Source organism: Brassica oleracea, chromosome C2, assembly GCF_000695525.1.
Source record: "Brassica oleracea var. oleracea cultivar TO1000 chromosome C2, BOL, whole genome shotgun sequence".
Lineage (NCBI taxonomy): Eukaryota > Viridiplantae > Streptophyta > Magnoliopsida > Brassicales > Brassicaceae > Brassica > Brassica oleracea.
The window spans coordinates 43,186,974-43,207,234 of NC_027749.1; the positions used below are offsets into that span (position 1 = coordinate 43,186,974).

Sequence of the window (20,261 nt, forward strand, 5' to 3'; positions counted from 1 at the left end):
TCACCTTTCCATCTTCTTCAGACCCTGAATCATCAGACGACTGCAGTGGAACTCCTTTTCCCTTCTTTGAGTTTGGACATTCACGTCGTGTGTGTCTAAGACCTCCGCACTCAGAACACTTAATTTCTCTTGGCTGTGCTACATGACAGTCAACTCTTATGTGACCAACGCCTCCACACTCATAGCACCTGAGACTTTCTCTCCTTCTGCCATTGCCACGATCACCTCCCTGGTGACCATACTGATTCCTCCCACTAGAAGAATTCATCTTACCAAAATTCATGACCAGCATACCAATGTCATCTTCAATCTTCTGAAACCTATCAGTATTTTTGTCAGCTACAAACGCCACACCCCTTGGTGCACTGCTTGATGTAGAGACTGAACTACTGTCTGTCTCCATCGTTTGTGCCTTCAGCATACCCACAAGCTTGTCAAACTTGAGCTCATCCGTGTTTGTAGTCATCTGCAAAACCGCCTTGCGAATAATCGTGTCCATCTTCACCTTCAGGATTACACCGATAACTTAGGTGTCCCGCTCTGATACCACTTGTAAGTGCAAAGATGACACCACAATTGATAATGCAGAAGATAACTCAAGAGACAAATCACACAAGCACACCAAAGCTTTATTAGAATCTCCTTAAACAATCTATTACGAGATCTGCTTAATCAGCTTTACACAGTCTGTTACACCCTAACAACTGCTACTAAAAGATCCTAAGCTACCTGCTTATGTCTCTTCTCCGTCAAGTACTTCAGCCACTGCTTCAGCACGACCCAGAACACTTCCAAGAGCTTCTCTCTCTTAAGATCAGCCTCTGTGTCTCTGTCTGTATACAGACGACCCCATAGCTATCTTATAGTTATTATCCATGTTCCCGAAACCCTAGTCTCCAAGGCAACATGTATGGACATCTTCCATAACAATAAGTGCAACTTTCCTTTTCATGGAATGCACTTATTCCTCTTTCTTTAAGTCACAAACTTGTTCCTCAAGTTTATTCTTCTTTCCATATATCCAAGATACTCCCTTGCTCTCCAAGTCTACACGACTCCAGCTCAGCATCTTGACTCCACATGGTCTTCACAACTTAACCTGACGTCTGCTTCAGCAACTACGTCAGCGACTACTTCAGGGCAGACATCTTACATCTTCAATCTCTCCCTTTTAGCTTTGTATGCCGATCAAGCACAACACTATTCTGGTTCAACAACCACTTTGCAACCACGTTCCTCACCTGGAAACTTCCACACCAAATGTACTTTTCTCCCCCACAAGATGTGCACCACACCATGCTTTTCTCCCTCATGAGATATGCATTATCTGTACCAGAACTTCACCATTCTCCCCCTGCTTGATTGCATACTAAGCTAAAACACAGATGCTTAGATGTCAAGCCTTACAAACCCATCCGTCTGTTTCTTCATGTATAATCATGACACATCCCCTGCTGCAGCTGAATAACAAGTACTGCATCACGATCTGACGCAAATTTTTTAGTTTCATATGTGGCTTTGATTCTCTAATTCCCACATAAAGTAACTGAGCTTATCTGATGATGGTGGCCGGTCCATATGAGCAGGACTAGTCGGGCTTCGACTTCGACACCCATATTAAACAGAAGTTTATCGGGAACGAATGTTTCCTATCATTTTTCGACAATCCTAATTTCATCGGAGTTTGGGTCTAGAAAATCACAATTTGTTGGAAAATTCTCGGTAAGCTACGATAACATATATTGTCGGAAGTTTTCATCGAAAAATCATCTGAATGTACCGATGACTTTTTGAGTAATCCACCTCTGATTAATTTCGGGCAGCTGAAAATATTTATACAAAAAAACAATTGTTTTAATTAAATTATAACAAATATTAAAAATCTTCATATATTTCATTGCATTAATAAATGTAAAAATTCAATAACAAGAAAAATCAAAAAGAAAGAACGGATTTTATGTTGGCAATAAATTTGATAAAATTGGTGGTGTATGATGCAACGGTAGTGATAAACAGAGTTGTAGTGGTGGTCGTGCAAGGAGTTGCGGTGGCTGGATGCAAAGAAAGATGAGTGGCGGTGCAAGGAGTTGCGGCAGTGGCGGTGCAAGGAGTTGCGGTGGCTGGATGCAAAGAAAGATGTGTGGCAATGCAAGTAGTTGCGGCAGCGGCGATGAAGAAGTTGCGGTAGCAGCGGTGAAGAAGTTGCGGCAGTGGCGGTGCAAGGAGTTGGGGCAGAGGCCATGAAGGAGTTGCGGTAGTGGCGGTGAAAGATGTGTGGCCAATGGTGGTGCAAGGATTTGCAGTAGTTACGGTGGAACCAAGAGTTTCACAGTGGTTCTTTTGCACAAGAAAGTAGATCCAAAAAGAAAAGAGAGAAATATTGGGAAGAAGGAAAAGAAAGATATGAAATTAAAGAGATAATGTTGATAACTCTTCTCCACCATTTATTTGATATATAGACAAAATTAAAGACAATTAATAAAAAATAGTTTTATTCTAAAACACAACCATTTTGTCCATAATATTTTTTCCATTACACGTTTCCGTTTGATCAAATTAAAACAAAAAATTATATATATATATATATATATATTGTCGATTGCAAAACTGTAAATATAGTTAGATTGATAATTCTATTTAATCACTAAACAAAAAAAACTATTTATATGTATGTTTGTTTTTAAGATTGGAGACGATAATTTAATTATTCTAAAGCTCATTGAAAAATAAATTTTGGACAACATAAACAAGTACTGTGAACAAGAAAAATATATCTTATTACATATAATTTTTCTTGGCGTAAAGCTTTCTAAAAGATAAAAAAAATTATTATCATACACATTTATTGCAAATGAAATTCTAAAACATAAACCACAAAATTATACAAAAAAATAATAATTTAGATCATAAATAAAATATATCCCTAGGGCCGTTATTTCTATTATGCCATGTTATTTATTGATTATGGTCAAACTGTTCACATTCATCTTGTTTTATTTTCTCCTTCCTATTTTTTTTGTTTAATGACGCTATGTCTCACTATTCATCTAACTCAGCCTATCGATCCATCTTGTTTTCAGCTGCAAAATTATTACTGACACCTTATTTTACAAAGAAATAAAAATATTATAAAAAGAAATTTAAAAAGTCAGAAAACACTGGACGGGGAAGAACGAGACCCGACCAAAAGGTGAATCCGACACTTTTCCTTTGCTAGTTAACAGTTCTCATCTTCATTTCCACTTTCTCTTCCAAAAAAGACATTTAGAAATAAAATATTTAATAATAGAAAATCATAGAATTTTTAAATTTAAAATCTTTCTGTGTCGCAGACGCAGGCAATAATAGCCCTGTTCGTAACTTAAACGCTGCGATCGAGATGAGCGTCACAAAATTTAACGGAAGCAAGGGAAGAATCAATGAAGGATCCGCTGCTTTTAACCGTTTTTCAGCTGCAGAAGAGAGATAATAGGGACAAAATGAGACGCTGTTATTTTTTGCGTCACCAGCATCACCAGAGCTCTTTGATTATTTGATTGCTGCGTTTTCTATTTTATCACCGCCGAAACCAATAACGCAGAAATTTGTGAAAAAATGCAGTCGCAGGTCTTGATTGCAGCGTTACCCAAACGAACAGGGCTAATATATGTATTCAGAACTCATGATTCATCATTTCTTTTTGAGTTCAAGCTCCGGCGAAAAAAGTAGAACTATATATATATATTAAAAAAAAAATTATTTATCGTTTCGTACTGTTTCTTCGTTAATTCATGGATCTACTGTGTTGCTGCTTCTTCTGATTTGTACACTTTCATTGCATCCATCGTGATGTTCTTATATAGCGTCCGCTTGTGAGCACACGAACCAGTTATGTAATGCCACTGAAAACAGAGAGGAGGGAAGCACTTTGTGTTTTCGAAATGTCTGGCTCGAGAGTATCGGATCTGAGCAAGTTGCATCTCAAGAGAGAGCTGACTCAAATCAAGAAAGCTTCCCGAGTTCTACGCGATCCAGGCACCTCTTCCTCATGGAAATCCCCTCTTAACTCCTCCAGATCCGTCGCCGCGACTGTGCCTGCGGTTGTGGAGCCTCCGGTGTGCAGAAACAATGCTCAAAAAGGGAAGGAGAAGAAAGTGTTCTTACACAACTAGAAAACTCACAAATCCTCCAGCGAGAAAAGCGGCTTAGCTAACAATGAATCTTCATGGACACAACAAGCTAGTCTCAACGACGGTGATGTGAGTGATGCAAGGAAGGGTGGCGATTCGATGACTTTCAGGTGCAGAGACACCAATCTAGCGTCAAAGAGGAGGAAGAAGAGTAAGAGAAACAACATAGTGGCTAGAAGTAGATGTGACTCTGCTGGACTATCAGACGAAACAGAGGATCCAAGGCACATCACTGGTGCATCTCCTTTGCTTTTGAAGCAGCTTAATCGCAAGAACTGGTCACGTTCTTTGATAACCAGTAGGAAAGAGGATTCTTCCTGTGCACATAACAGCCCACCAAGCTCGTTCAACATCTACGCTCTTCCTAATCCAAGCAACGTTGGATCTTGGGATGGTACCACCACAACTTGCGACGGCGATGATGATGTGTTGGGTGATAACTTGGATTCACCAGGGAGACAACAAGGCTGTGGGATTTGGACCAAGAAGGCTACGACGAAAGGTGGGTGCAGAAGCTGTTGCTCTCCTTCCTTGTCTGATACTTTGAGAAGTAGCATTTTATGTGGGAGTGGACCGGTGTATCGTAGACATAATAAACACAAGATTGGTTCAAGAAGTGCTCTAGGTGTTTTGCCTTTGCTCACTTATGGTGGCAGTGATGATGATGAGCTTTATTTAGAGGCTCAGAGTAGATTAGATTGGAGGAGGTGGTCTACTATTTGTAGGAGTCAAGATGGTTCAGATGTTGCAGCGATAGATGGAAGTACACAAAGCTTCAGCCAAAAGTACAGACCGATGTTTTTCGATGAACTGATCGGGCAGAGTATAGTTGTTCAGTCACTAATGAACGCTGTGAAAAGGTGTAGGATCGCTCCTGTGTATCTCTTCCATGGTCCTAGAGGAACTGGGAAGACATCGACCGCAAGGATTTTTTCAGCAGCTTTGAACTGTGTGGCAACTGAAGAGATGAAGCCTTGTGGGTACTGTAAAGAATGCCATGAGTTCATGTCTGGGAAGAGTAAGGACTTTTGTGAAGTTGATGGGGTTAATAAGGTTAGGTACCTTTTGAGAAACCTTCCAAAGAAGTCCTCAACATACAAGGTATTTGTGATAGATGAGTGTCATCTGTTGCCATCTAAGACGTGGCTGTCTTTTCTCAAGTTCCTTGAGAACCCTTTGAAGAAATTTGTCTTCATATTTATAACGACGGATCTTGATAATGTTCCTCGGACCATTCAGTCAAGGTGCCAAAAGTTTCTCTTTGACAAAGTTAAAGATGGAGAGATAGTTGTGAGACTAAAGAAGATTGCTTCAGAGGAGAATCTTGATGTGGAATCTCACGCGTTGGATCTGATTGCTGTGAACGCGGATGGTTCACTTCGAGATGCTGAAACTATGTTGGAGCAGCTGAGTTTGTTGGGAAAACGTATCACCACTGGTCTAGTAAACGAGCTAGTAAGCTTTTTGTAATTCGTCTATATTGAAACCTAATATTACATGTTGTGGTTTCGGCCCCGAGGGGATTACGGGTTTCAGCTCCGAACTTTCTGGCATTCAAAAAAAAGGTAAACCTATAATGTAAAAAATGTGGAACTTGTGTTTGTGCAGGTGGGTGTTGTTTCAGATGAGAAGTTGCTGGAACTTTTGGAATTAGCATTGTCATCTGATACGGCAGAGACAGTGAAGAGGGCTAGAGATTTATTGGACCTTGGAGCTGACCCAATAGTCTTGATGTCTCAACTTGCTAGTCTTATAATGGACATCATTGCTGGTTCATACAAGGTTGTAGACGAAAAGTACAGCGAAGCCTTCCTTGATGGACAAAACTGTGAGTTATAAGCAAAGTATTTGGAATCTTTTATGACTAGAAATTAGCTTATAGTTATGTTCTTGTTTCGTTTTTGTAGTGAGTGAAACAGATATGGAGGGACTAAAACACGCTTTGAAGCTTCTCTCTGAGGCAGAGAAGCAGCTTAGAGTTTCTAATGACCGTTCAACCTGGTTCACAGCGACTTTGCTTCAGCTTGGGTCAATGCCTTCTCCTGGAACCACACGTACAGGATGTAGCAGTAGAAGGCAAAGCTCTAGAGCCACTGATGACGACCCGTCAAGCGTTTCAAGGGAGGTGATGGCTTACAAACAGAGTATAGGAGGGCTTCACTTTAGTAAGTCGGCATCGCCAAAAAGAAGCGGAAAGCATACCCATGAAGCGAGTTCTTTCTCCAGGGTTATCGATAATACATGCTATAAAGCCTCCTCGTCTAGCCAAACTCCAGAGAGAGAAGCCTCCAATGCCTCACATGGCAAATTGGCAATAGTACTGCAAACACCATGATGCTTACTCAAAGAAGTTCAGAGAAACTAAACGAGATATGGAGAAAATGTGTAGAAATATGCCATTCCAGAACATTGAGGCAGCTGCTCTATACTCATGGGAAACTTATATCTATTAGTGAAGTTGAAGGTATAAAAATCCTTAATGTTTCTCTAATTTAAAAGTAATGTTCAATAAATCATTAAGCGGTAATTTGCTTAGCGATTAGACGGGTTATTCAGAGCCTAGGCGAAAACTATGGATTAACGAATTATTGATTTATTTTTATACTTTCTACATTTATATTAGATATTTTTGTTTATGAGTTTAATTATAAAACAGTTTTGATGAATTATAAAAATTAGATATACAAAAAGAAGAAATTCATACGAATTGGATTTTCACTAACATTATTGCTTAATTTAATATATTTCGACCAGTACAGATAATTTTATATCGATTTATATAATGGTTTAAACCGTATTGAGTCATATAAACCGGATTGTAAGAAAATCATTTCGTTTATGACCGATTTTTAGAACATTGTTTAACAGCTTTGCAGTGTTGAAAGGTTGTATATGATTTGCAGGTATTCTAGTTGATTATATAGCGTTTGGAGAAACCGAGATCAAAACAAGAGCTGAAAGGTTTCTAAGCAGTATCACAAACTCGATGGAAATGGTACTAAGGAGAAGCTTAGAGGTCAGGATACTACTCTTGCCTGAAACCGAGCCACTCGTAGTCCCTTACCAAACCGGGAAACCAGATATGACAAACAAAGTTGGAGATCTACATGCTGCACCAGACATTGGAATTGGTAGCAGTGAAGAAGGCAGATCAAAGATCCCAATGCAAAGGATAGAATCAATCATCCGAGAACAAAGATTAGAAACAGCATGGTTACAAACCGCTGATAAAGACACGCCTGGATCACTAACACGGATAAAACCTGAAAGGAATCAGATTCTACCTCAAGAAGACACTTATCGCCAACCTTCTGCTGTTTCTCCTTCCGGATTAAATTCTCACCATTGGGCAGATGAATTAAATAATGACGTTAAGCTTTTGAGAATTGGCGAAAATGGTGAGCTTCAAGAGAATCTAACTGGGAGCTCTCCTCTTTCCCCGAGCTTACTTCATGATTCTAAGTTTGGACACAAGAAAGACAATATGTAAGTCCCTCATTGTCCTTGTTGATTCATGCCTATTGCCTAAGTTGGTTGTGTGTGAACATTTTGGCTTTGGTTGTGTAGAGGAGGATACGAATCAGGAACAAGGAGAGTTGGTTGTAATATGTTACTTTGTTGGAACACAAACAAGACTCGAAGAAGTAGCAAGGTATGTGCTAATCAAATCCAAACTGGTATTTCTTTTTAATATTTTGATTCTGTTTATTTTCTAATTTTTTTCTTTTGCGGATTTGGTTTATCCTAAACAGGGTAAGGGAACTCCTGTTCGTCCCCGAAGAAGTGGGAAGAGAGGGTTCTCTCTGTTTAATGGATGTGCTAAGCCAAGGAAACCAGCAGGTAAATTAAGAAGATGAAACTTTTAGTTTAAAAGTCATGAAAACAAAATTGTTTCACTCAAGCTCTAATTTATCATATGTTCTTCCACTTCTATATAGTTTTCCGTAAATCTATTTGATCAATGATATGTCAAAGGATAGCTTTAGTTAATTCACTGTAAAGTTCCTACCACATTGAGTTTAATAGACTCCATTTTTGTTTTCATTTAATGAAACTTCAGAAATGTTACTATGGAATTTAATAAAATGTCAGAGGGTAATTCAATCTTTAGCAATGGTTTTTAACTTTTTTATGTACTAATGTTTTTATTTGAAACAACAAATCAAATGTTAAAAAACTTACCCTTTTCTCCTTGGTAGCGTAAGGATGTAGATAGTTCCTCCATGGAGCCGAAGGAGTTTATAGTAATTAGGAGAAAAGCGTGTTGTTTAAATGTTTAGTCAATGCGTAATAGTCATATCATGCAGCTAAATAGTGACACTTGGTACGGTAGAGACTGGAAACTTTCAGTCGATTTGTTCTTGTATATTCTATAAAACGTCGACCTGCAAAATTTCACAACAAAAAATAAGGGATAGTTTCGTAGCTAATCTGATAGATCCTTGTTGCTGACGTGGAAGGAACTAGAGAAAAGTGAAGATTTGGATTGGTTTAGAGGCTTTGCAGTTAGAGCTTTGGAGGTAGCTTCGTGAAGAAAGATGCCGAAGTATAAATACCGAGCACAGATGAAGAGAAGAGTTATGCTTTGTTGTTGTTGTAGATTGACGCCATGAGTCATCTTAACCCGATCGCCATGAGATCGGTGACGAAGGTGAAGCTCGCCATGAGAGCCTAGCCGGAGTCAAGCTCAAAGTTGTTCGTTTATCATCTTTGTAATCATGTTTCTATTCAATAAAGGAGTTTGAGATTTGTAAACTCTATCATAATCATTCTCAAATAGTTATTTCTTAAATAATCATTCCCTAAGAGATTGCATGACTCACACTGGAGCGAGGAATACAAGGAAGGATATTGCGTTGTAAAAAAATGATACTTCCACTCAAAATAATAGTATAGATATTATACTGTTTCTTTTCTGGGTCACAAGATCCCAACAATATAAATCAACAAGCTAGGAACACTTTGCAATATAAATTACAAAGATGGTTAAGATGCATAAAGCACTTTGCAATAACAACTCTGATTACTTGCTAGGAACGAGCGCTTCAAACATACTCTAAATCAGCCTGGTTTCCACCTAAGTCAATCTCTCATTCACCTAACCAAGTTGTGAAGGTCTCAGTGGAGCATCCCAATCCCAATAATTTGTTTATCGGTAAGTCTTAAAACTACAATTATAATACATGAAAATATGTTTTCTCTTATCGTGCTTTCCATCATAAATCTTTTGTAATATATTGTGTTCTCACTCTTTGATTTTAGTGTTCAGATTTTACTTTGTTCACGAAGCAGAACATAATTTGTGTACAAGATTCAAATACAGTAAGGCTGACTAAATCAACCCGAACCATAAACGAATTGTCCAGACTGAAACTGAATCGAAAGCCCTTCTGCACACATAGAAACAAAACAGTATTGACAATCTGGAAGATGCTATGAACATTTTCATGTCATAAAGTTGACTAAAAGAAAAAGGAAAAACTAGTAATGATACCTCATGAGTCCATGCTCAAGATTCTCTCAGCAAGCAGTAAATCATCAGGTGTTGTAACCTTCAAAAGAAAAATACAATGTTAGCAACCAAGAGATGTAAAAAATAAAATAAAAAGTTTGATTCTGTCACCATGGTAAAAAGGCTGAAGTTAATGTTATATTTACCTTGATGTTTGTGTAAGATCCTTGAGTGACATAAACAGGATGCTTGAGGTATTCAACAATCGAAACATCATCTGTTACCTCTAGACCTTCTCTGTTTCAGACATGTACACATAACAACAATCAGTCTTGTTTGATTTTTTTAATCACCATCTCATTATTTTCAAGGTTCACAAACCTTTTCACAAGCTCGAATCCTCTCTTCAACAGCTCGGGTTTGATCACCTATAAAGAGAAAGCATACACTGAAGTTGTTCGAAACCATAAATCTAACAAAACATTTCATCTTAAGTGAACCATGAAAATGATTTAAAAAAAAAAAACCTGTGGTGTCTGCATTTCCCAAAGGGTTTTCCTGTCGAGAGTCTTCACCACGAGTGAATCAGCATTGACCTGCATAGAGCAATGAAAAAAGTCTATTACCAATTTTTACGCTTTTGCCAAATAATCTAAAGAGTTTGTACCTCTTTGATTGTAGCTTTAGCAGGAACACCAAGCACGGCTGCTCCAACCGTCCATCCATCTTTAAGTACCTTAAGAAAACAAAACCATGAAACGAAACTCTTAATGTCTTACTACTTAGAGAAGTTTTGCTACTTGGCATAAGACAACCGGAGTATACCTTCTCGACGTCTTCAGTGTCAACCAAGGGTCTTGCTGAGTCGTGGATGCAAACAAGTTCAGCGTTCGCATCAATTTCCTGTGAAAATTAAACTATAAGCTTCACATGAACTAGAGGAATGAACACAGTATTTAGAATAGTTTATTCTGCTCTCAGGAAAAAAAAAAGAGGTATAAACCTGAAGTCCACTGTGAACAGAGTCTTGCCTTTCTTTACCAGGGACAGCGAATTTAAGATCAACATCAATCGATTCTTCATATTCTATAAGAAGACCACAACCAAATGCTAAGTAACATCTTTGAGAGAGAGATCTCAACCAGAAGTATAAATAGTAAAAGAGAGAGACAAAACCTTCAAAAATATCTCGGAAAAATGGATCACAAACAACTACAATCTCCTTCACTTCAGACATACGTGAAAAGGTGAAAAAGCTGCAAATAATAAGGCATTAAAAAATTCAACAATTACAAAGCTAAAAGTTAGATACCTTTGACATAGATTCAATAAGATAACTAGTTTTAAAGTTTTGATACCTGTACAAAGCAATAGGCTGACCAAGGAGTGGTATATACTGTTTTGGCATGGTCATCTGATTCACATAAAAAAACGCAGATAAACAACCAGCTCAAGCTTGAAGAAACTCAACAGAACAAACAATCAAAGTTTGAAATCTAGCCTACTTTCATTCTCTTCCCTTGACCACCAGCTAAGAGAATCACTGAGACACTCTTCTCCTTCACAACTGCATTGCTCTGATGAATAACAAAAAAGTAAATAGATTAAAATCAAAACTACAGAAAATAGCTTCAAGATTGAGTTGATTCCAAGTTTGAAACTTACATTATCAAACTCGGACGACGAAGAACATCTGACTGAATGTATAAAAGCATCTCTTCTGTAGCTTCTACTGACCCTTTTCGAAAAATCAAGTATTTGAACTGAAACAACATTCGAAACAATCAACAACCCACATATTCTGTTTGGTCTGAAAACAAAACAAAAGCGCATAAGAGAGATTTACCTGAGGGACGGCAGCTGAAGCCCAGACAGAGGGAGGTCGACTTGACGGAAAGATTCGGACAAAAATAAGAGGAAGAAAACGAAAATGTCGGAGAATTAAGGAAGCCAAGAGTCGTTTGAAGCATCGCCATTAACTCGCCGGAGATAAAATTAACGAGTGAGAGAAAAAGAGATACTCCCTCCGTTCACCGGAGAAATTTTATATATTTAGGGCCAGCTCAAAAGGCCCAGTAGCTTAATGGGCTTTAAATGAGGCCCATAAAGACAACTCATACAAAGCAGCTCATCATAAGGGCCCAGCTAAGTAGGCCCATCTTTGAGGCTAATGGGCTTATCATAAAGTCAATACAACAACAGAGGCTAAAACTAGGTGGCGGAGATCGATCGAGGAAGAAGAAGGGTGAAAATGGCGAAACCGTTGGGAACTACGGGAGAGTTTTTCAGGAGAAGGGATGAGTGGAGGAAGCACCCGATGCTTTCCAATCAGATGAGACACGCGCTCCCTGGTCTCGGGATCGGCGTTGGAGCCTTCTGCGTTTACCTCGTGGGTGAGCAGATCTATAGCAAACTCATGGCTCCTTCTCCATCGTCTCACCAGAAACAACCAGCCCCGTCTCACTGAGTGGTAAGATCGTGTTCAAAGTTTGATCCTTTCTAATCGAGATATGTATGACTTCTCTGTTAAGAATGTTGAACTAAGTATAGGGTTAAAGTGGATTACATGTTTTTTCAGTTTCAGTAGTGATTATCTTTATGAAAAAGTGTGGAAGTCAATATCTTTTAATGTGCAATTGCTATTTGGGATTGGTCTGAAAGATGGATCCGTTTCTTGGAGAATGTAGTGTGTAATAAACAAAGCTGAGTAAACACTTTCATACAGCAAGTGGTTATAGGAATAATACTGTAGTGTATGGCTCTTATATTGGAATTAAATCGATCAGCTAACTTGTCCAAAGTTTCAGCACCTTCTTTAAGTGATTTTCTTATTTAAAGACTCAAACTCAACAGTTGACAGCTCCAAAACAGTTATATTAGCAGTTGTTACTTTGTTATTGATCAAGAGATATATTGATTCTTTTGAAACATTTATCTATTTCATGACTTTAGTTTTTGCGTGTATTATCAAATCTGAGCAACACTTTCAGAATTCAGATCAATACAAGTATCTGTGTTAATTGTTGTATGTAGTTTTTTTTTCCAGTGTCTGCGTTTGTCTTTTGAGCCATTCACATGTCACTTCGCTTTATACTAAGTGGCATTTGATCTCATCTTCTTCTGTAATGACATTTTGTGTTTGGCTCTGAATCTTTTGAGTAAAAAGGATTGTAAACTAAAGGAGATTTGCTCATCTTGTTGCAGATTGTTTCGATCATGATGAAACCGCAGCAGATAAAGAGCTGAGGGATTCAAAATTTGCCATTTTTCTTGGTTTATCTCAATAAGATGTTGATGAAAGACAAAACTTGTATGACATTCTGCTATGTGATCTTGTTATGTGTTGTCGTTTTGATTAATAAGAGTTCTAAATCAAATCTATACTATATAAAAGTTGAGGCTATAAACCTTCCACATTTAAACGATCAGTCATATTATGAAACATCATATTTTTAATTTGCTATACTAAAACTGTCAATATTACCAAAAAAATCAAATTATAAAAATGTCAATATCCAAAAAATTGTTTATTTCAAATTATAATATAAATCAATATCAAATAAAGTAAATTTACAAAAATATAATACTGTATTAAGTTAACATAATGTTTAATAGTTTTTTCAAAAATTAAAAAAAAAAAAATAACCAAAAAAATAATTAATTTAAAAATACAAGACTTTCAAACAGTTATAATTATATAAATCTAAATTTAAACTCATAATTTTCAAAGTTTAGGTTACATACTATTGAAAATATTCAGAAATAACATATAATATATATAAGTTGATATTATAAATCATTGAGAATATCCACATATTATTTTAAAGCACCAAAAATCTACCAATTCATTTTTTAAATCTGCTATTTCCAAAAATGTTAATATTACAAAAGAAAATTATTTCAAAAATAAAATCTATATCTATACTATATAAAATTTGAGGTCATAAGCCATTGGGAGTGTCCACATAGGATTTATATTATCTTGCAAAGATTATTTAATATTAATTAAAGTTCATCAAAATATTTGTTGCGATTAAATTTTAAATCTAAATATTATACTATTACATATATATATATAACAATCACACATTAATTATAAAGTTTTTCTGAATATAAAGCAAAATTAGATATTATACAGATAGCTTAATCGTTTATGTTATTCAAATAAAATATGTATAAATTTTTGATAAAAATATTATAATTTATTAACGGTTTACATAAATTGAATAATCTACATAATATTTTTAAATATAATTTAATATTTCAAAAACTATGAATGTGTTTATAAACATAATTATTTCATCTATAAATACAAATAACTAAATAGCTAACAACATGATATAATTATAAATAAATATAAATATTAAAATCAATAAATCATATTTTAAATAAAAAAGTTATATAAATCAGTTAAATTGTTAGCTTCAAAGTTATTACAAAACTAAACAAAACTAAACAAACCACGCCTCTTTTCGATCGAAATTGGAGTTGTCTATGAAAATTGGCCTAACAGGATCAGCCATCATACTTGATTATTTGGGCCGGAGTAATATTTTTTTAATAACAATACTAAATAAACAAAAATCTATTCACTAAAGAAACTTTGAGATTAATACTTTTCGTGGAGTGTTTTGTTTTTTCTTTGTGAAAGGTTGGTATATGTAAAGTTTCGATAAGTATATAACTTATTACTATCAAAAATCACATGTAAACTGAGTGATGGATGGATCATTGCCGTATAACCAAAAATACAATATTTTTTATAAAAGTAATATTTTATATATTAAAACAGAAATCATAGCCTTGATTGATGTGTGATTTTTTTAAAAAATGGACCTACTGAACCTAGTTATATAAAGTCATGTTACATTTAATCTCTAATCTTTTCATTGAAATTTTTGACCTACCAAAAATTTATATTGGACTATCAATAATTGGATTTAAACAATAAATGATTCATTGGATTTATAGATAGTATAAATTAAATAGATATAATTTAATGTTCCAATACTATATATTCATATGTTAAATATTTAAATATTTGTCAATGTTAACTTTTAAAATTTTAAAAAAAATTTAGATGACAAAAATCATATTATCTAACAATGATTAATCTTTACTACCTTAAACCAATGAAAACGAATTGTAAACTATATGATTTATTTTTTTAATTAAACAAAAACTAAATGTTTAATTATTTACTCGATAATATAAATCTATGAAGCGAAATGTTTAATTTCTTAAAAACTTTCTAAATTTGTGAAATGTTACAACATCTTTGAATATGACAATATAACAATATTTTACTAATTTTTTTATATATAGTTAACATTTTAATAATGGAATAATAATCCAAAAATATATATAAAGAAGAAGATACAAATACATGTGAAAGTTAGAAACAATCTATTCAATGAAAAAAATATACCGTAAACTTATTATGTTTTAAAAATTGATAGACACATATATATTATAATATATATCAATTTAGAATTGAAAACAAAATATTTATATAAAAATAAATGAAAACAAAAATCTGCGTGGTTGCACGGATCGAGATCTAGTTTTGACTCTTACATTACGATTTTTTTTGCCGACCCATTTTGTTTTGGCTCTTAGTTTATGGAAATATATAAAAAAGTACCGATTGTATTTTCTTACACGCTACGTCCGTCCATCCACTGCCGTATTTTCATTTTATTTTTTTAATTTCCACTCTGCCATATGATTGTACTTTTTAATATTATTTACACATTATATGAGTGATTTTATATTATTGTAACCTATAAGAAGTGAGAGGAAACTGCTGTCAGTAAATTGATTTGCACATAAAATCAATTATTGTAAGAAATCGGAGCTCGGAATTTTTGTCGTGGATCAAAAAACTAAGAATGTACGTACTCTATTAAGGTTGTAAAAGTTCAAAAAAAAACATTAAAAGGCTGTAAGAAAAAAAAGTGGGAAATTAAACAATAACTTTTAGAACAATAATATCGAAGCATGCACGAACAACGATTGTATTAATATTTGCACCCAAAAGAAAAAACAACGACTGTATTAAACCTTTCACAAAACAAATTAAACTTAAAAAAACAAATTAAACTTTGAAGAAACAATATTGGCTTTAGCTTAAGCATGCGCCATCTAGCTTTTATCGTTCAAGTGGTCACTAAAAGGCAAAAAAATTCCTTTACTTTCTTTGCAAATGCAACCTCAAATGCACATGGTTCCCTTTGTCTAGTTATTTGTTTGGTAAATATAATCATTTTCTTATATATCTTATATATTAAAACAGAAATCAGAATTTTGATTGATGTGTGATTTTTTTTTTTAAATGGATCTACTGGACATATTTCTATAAAGTCATGTTACATTTAATCTCTAATTTTATCATTTAAATTTTTGGCCTACAAAAAAAATTTATTGGGCTATCAATAATTAGATTTAAACAATAAATAATACATTGGATTTATAGATAGTATAAATTAAATAGATATAATTTAATGTTGCAATACTATACATTCATATGTTAAATATTTAAATATTTGTTGATGTTAACTTTTAAAATTTTAAAAAAAATTTAGATAACAAAAATCATATTATTTAACAATGATTAATCTTTACTACCTTAAACCAATGAAAACGAATTTTAAACTATATAATTTATTTTTTTAATTAAACAAAAACTAAATGTTTAATTATTTACTCGATAATATAAATATATGAAGCGAAAATTTTAATTTTTTAAAAACTTTCTAAATTTGTGAAATGTTACAACATCTTTGAATATGACATTATAACAATATTTTACTAATCTTTTTATATATAGTTACGATTTTAATAATGAAAATAATAATCTGAAAATATAAGAAGATGATACAAATATATGTGAAAGTTTGAAACAATCTATTCAATGAAAAAAATATACCATAAACTTATTATGTTTTAAAAATTGATAGATACATATTATAATATATATTAATTTAGAATTGAAAACAAAATATTTATATATAAACAAATGAAAACAAAAATCCGCGCGGTTGCGGATAGAGATCTCGTTTTGACTCTTACATTACGATTTTTTTTTGCCGACCCATTTTGTTTTGGCTCTTAGTTTATGGAAATATATAAAAAAGTTCCGATTGTATTTTCTTACACGCTACGTCCGTCCATCCACTGCCGCATTTTCATTTTATTTTTTTTCATTTCCACTCTGCCATATTATTGTACTTTTTAATATTATTTACACATTATATGAGTGATTTTATATTATTGTAACCTATAAGAAGTGAGAGGAAACTGCTGTCAGTAAATTGATTTGCACATAAAATCAATTATTGTAAGAAATCGGAGCTCGGAATTTTTGTCGTTGATCAAAAAATTAAGAATGTACGTACTCTATTAAGGTTGTAAAAGTTAAAAAAAATAAACATTAAAAGGCTGTAAGAAAAAAAAGTGGGAAATTAAACAATAACTTTTAGAACAATAATATCGAAGCATGCACGAACAACGATTGTATTAATATTTGCACCCAAAAGAAAAAACAACGACTGTATTAAACCTTTCATAAAACAAATTAAACTTTGAAGAAACAATATTGGCTTTAGCTTAAGCATGCGCCATTTAGCTTTTATCGTTCAAGTGGTCACTAAAAGGCAAAATTTTTCCTTTACTTTCTTTGCAAATGCAACCTCAAATGCACATCGTTCCCTTTGTCTAGTTATTTGTTTGGTAAATATAATCATTTTCTTATATATTAATGTTTAATTGCCTTGTTCCACAAACAGTTTTAGAATGAAAGTTTGTGTGATACACTGTAACACTTAGGAGTGGGCAAAATATAGTAAATTTTGATTCGATCTGTTATTCATTTTGATTCGATCCGAAAATTTTGGATATCCGTAACTTAACGAATCAAAGCAAATACTAAAATTCAATATCCGTCGAACACGAAGCAAATCACAAATACTAATATTTTTAAAAATGGATATCCGATCTGATCTGTTATATACATATATATGTTTACATTTTTATAAAATTATATAATATATATACTTTTATATTTGTATATAAATTTTATAATGTTTTTATTCACTATTAAAAATTTTAAAAATATGTAATTTTTAAAAAAATGTAATGAATATTATTATTTTATATCAGATTTTCTTCTTTTTTCTTTGCAAATGCAACCTCAAATGCACATCGTTCCCTTTGTCTAGTTGTTTGTTTGGTAAATATAATCAGTTTCTTATATATTAATGTCTAATTTCCTTGTCCCACTAACAGTTTTAGAATGAAAGTTTGTGTGATACATTGTAACACTTATGGGTGGGCAAAATATCTGTAAATTTTGATCCGATCCGTTATTCATTTTGATTCGATCCGAAAAATTTGGATATCCGTAACTTAACGAATCAAAACAAATACTAAAATTCAATATCCGTCGAACACGAAGGAAATCTTAAATACTAATATTTTTAAAAATAGATATCTGATCCGATCTGTTATATACAAATATATTTATACATGTTTATAAAATTATGTAATATATATATACTTTTATATCTCTATATAAAATTTATAATGTTTTTATTCACTAAATTAATTATTTAGTTATTAAAAAATTTAAAAGTATGTAATTTTTTTAAAAAAAATGTAATGAATATTATTATTTTATATCAGATTTTCTTCTTTTTCTTTTATTTTTTATGGATCGAATCAGATATCCGGTAAAAATTAAAATTTTTGCGGATATCCAAAACACTGGACATCCAAAAAATTACGGATCGAATCGTATTGAAAAATCGATTATTCGTAAGAAACGGAGCGGAACACGAATATCCGAAAAATTCCGGATAAACGTTCTGTGCCCACCTTAGTAACACTGATATTGTAGTGCATGCACCCAACGCAACCATAACCATACAGTATTACACAAACTATTAAGAGTATGATTTGGTGATTAGAAAATAACGAGATTGTATATTTTTGGACTCCAATTTTATGTTCATTCATTTTACACTGAAGCACGTTGGAAATAAGTTTTATCATATTCAGAATGTTCCCATTAATGACATTTTTCTCTTATATTGTAGGAGAAAACGGCTTATTCATGCCCGCACTATGAAGCCAGGGAAAATACATACCCAAAGAATATTAATGTGCCAAAACATTCCTAAACTAAATATGAATTTGAATTGCATACCTAAACTCATAATAAATAGCTAAAAACATGCCTCATAACTGATACGTGTCAGTCCATTTTAAAATATATGTTCATTCTCTTTTTTTTTTTTTTTTGGTCAAACTCATACTTCTTTCATAAAACATCAACTACCAGAGTTTACAGTCCCATTGGGAGAGTTTGAAATTAAAAACAGAGCCTCCTTTGCTAAACAGTCAGCAGCAACATTATCACTACGAGGCAAAAACACAAAAGAGATAGATGATAATGATCTACTCAACACATCAATGTCATGGAGGATCCCTTGAAGGGGAATCACAGACTTGTTTCCTGTGATTAAATTGATTAGACTTTTTGAATCTGAATAACAGATCAAGTCCTTTGTTTGACGTTCAACAGCATCCGTGATTGCCGCTTTGAGAGCCAGCGCTTCTGCAGTCAGGGCCGATGCCACCACTTCTCGAGCAGTTGTGCCTTTAAAGAGCATGGTACCATCTGGCGCTGTGCATAGCCATCCTATTCCACCAGCACCAGACGTCTTGTTCCAGGCTGCATCCGAGAAACATCGGGTGGCCCTAGATTGGCCGAGATTTTGACTCACACTCAAGGTGCAGTCTTTCTTTGAAACAGACTATGTGATTGAGTTCCCGTTGGCATCTTGCCATTCCTTTGCACATTTAACCGCTCTTCGGATCACCTCAGTTTCAGAGAAAGACTTGTCTTCAAATAACAGTTGATTTCTACTTGTCCATAGTAGCCACAAGATCCAAGGATAGAGAGGCACATTCAATCCCACAGGTGGGAGATTTACCATTCTGGGGCAGTCTTGGAGTAGTTTTCCCACCGAGGAACCTGAGCTTTCAGATGGGACAAATAACGATGGAGCTAGATCCCAGACTTTCCTAGCGAAAGGGCAAAGTAGCATAACATGGGTGACTGTTTCACGCTCACCACAGCGCTTACACTTCCCGTCAACTTGAATCTCCCGTTTAACGAGAGAGTCCCCAACAGCTAGAGCATTGTTTTTGAGTTTCCAGAGAAATTGTTTGAGCTTAGTTGAACACTTGACATTCCAAATACATTTGTGCCATCTGAACTCCTCTCGATCTCCTTCACTGTTTAACTTAGCTATAGCATAACCAGTTTTTGTCGAGTATGTACCTGAATGCTCTGGTAACCAAACCATTTCATCTTCCATAGCCAGGGAACTATGAACCAACTTTCGAATGAGACCCTCATACTGAGGAAGATGGTGTTTGATCATTGTCAGATTCCACTCTCCGGTGGTAGGAGTGATCAGATCATGTACCATCATATTTTGAGCTTCTAGCGTGGGGGGGCCAATAGAACATAGTTGTTGTTCTGTTGATAACCAGTTGTCACTCCAAACCCGAATGGACTTGCCATCACCTACCGCCCACCCCAATCCTTTCTTTATGATCTCACGGCCTGCGAG

General features: G+C 34.3%; 2 protein-coding genes and 1 pseudogene across 3 annotated transcripts; 2 read left to right on the forward strand and 1 right to left on the reverse strand.

The window, feature by feature from the left end:
• The first annotated feature begins 3,340 nt into the window (after nt 1-3,340).
• LOC106327326 lies at nt 3,341-8,877 on the forward strand (annotated as a pseudogene).
• On the forward strand, nt 4,311-13,020 carry LOC106327329 (NADH dehydrogenase [ubiquinone] 1 beta subcomplex subunit 3-A). Its single transcript, XM_013765456.1, has 4 exons — nt 4,311-4,320; nt 10,408-10,411; nt 11,856-12,091; nt 12,826-13,020. Exon 3 carries the CDS (start codon nt 11,873-11,875, stop codon nt 12,086-12,088), a length of 216 nt encoding a protein of 71 aa, XP_013620910.1. The 5' UTR covers nt 4,311-4,320; nt 10,408-10,411; nt 11,856-11,872; the 3' UTR covers nt 12,089-12,091; nt 12,826-13,020.
• Nucleotides 9,351-11,633, reverse strand: LOC106327327 (2-C-methyl-D-erythritol 4-phosphate cytidylyltransferase, chloroplastic). 2 transcript variants are annotated; one of them, XM_013765455.1, is made up of 13 exons: nt 11,468-11,633; nt 11,287-11,384; nt 11,127-11,198; nt 10,980-11,035; nt 10,798-10,877; nt 10,625-10,707; nt 10,447-10,524; nt 10,289-10,357; nt 10,149-10,217; nt 10,003-10,049; nt 9,828-9,918; nt 9,664-9,721; nt 9,351-9,556 (listed from the first exon to the last, which is right to left on the reverse strand). In XM_013765455.1, the coding sequence occupies exons 1-12, from the start codon at nt 11,595-11,597 to the stop codon at nt 9,665-9,667; spliced, it is 930 nt and encodes a 309-aa protein (XP_013620909.1). In that variant the 5' UTR covers nt 11,598-11,633; the 3' UTR covers nt 9,351-9,556; nt 9,664. The 2 variants fall into 2 exon arrangements, with proteins under 2 accessions (XP_013620909.1, XP_013620908.1); XM_013765454.1 differs by having other exon boundaries at nt 9,351-9,559.
• Nucleotides 13,021-20,261: the final 7,241 nt, after the last annotated feature.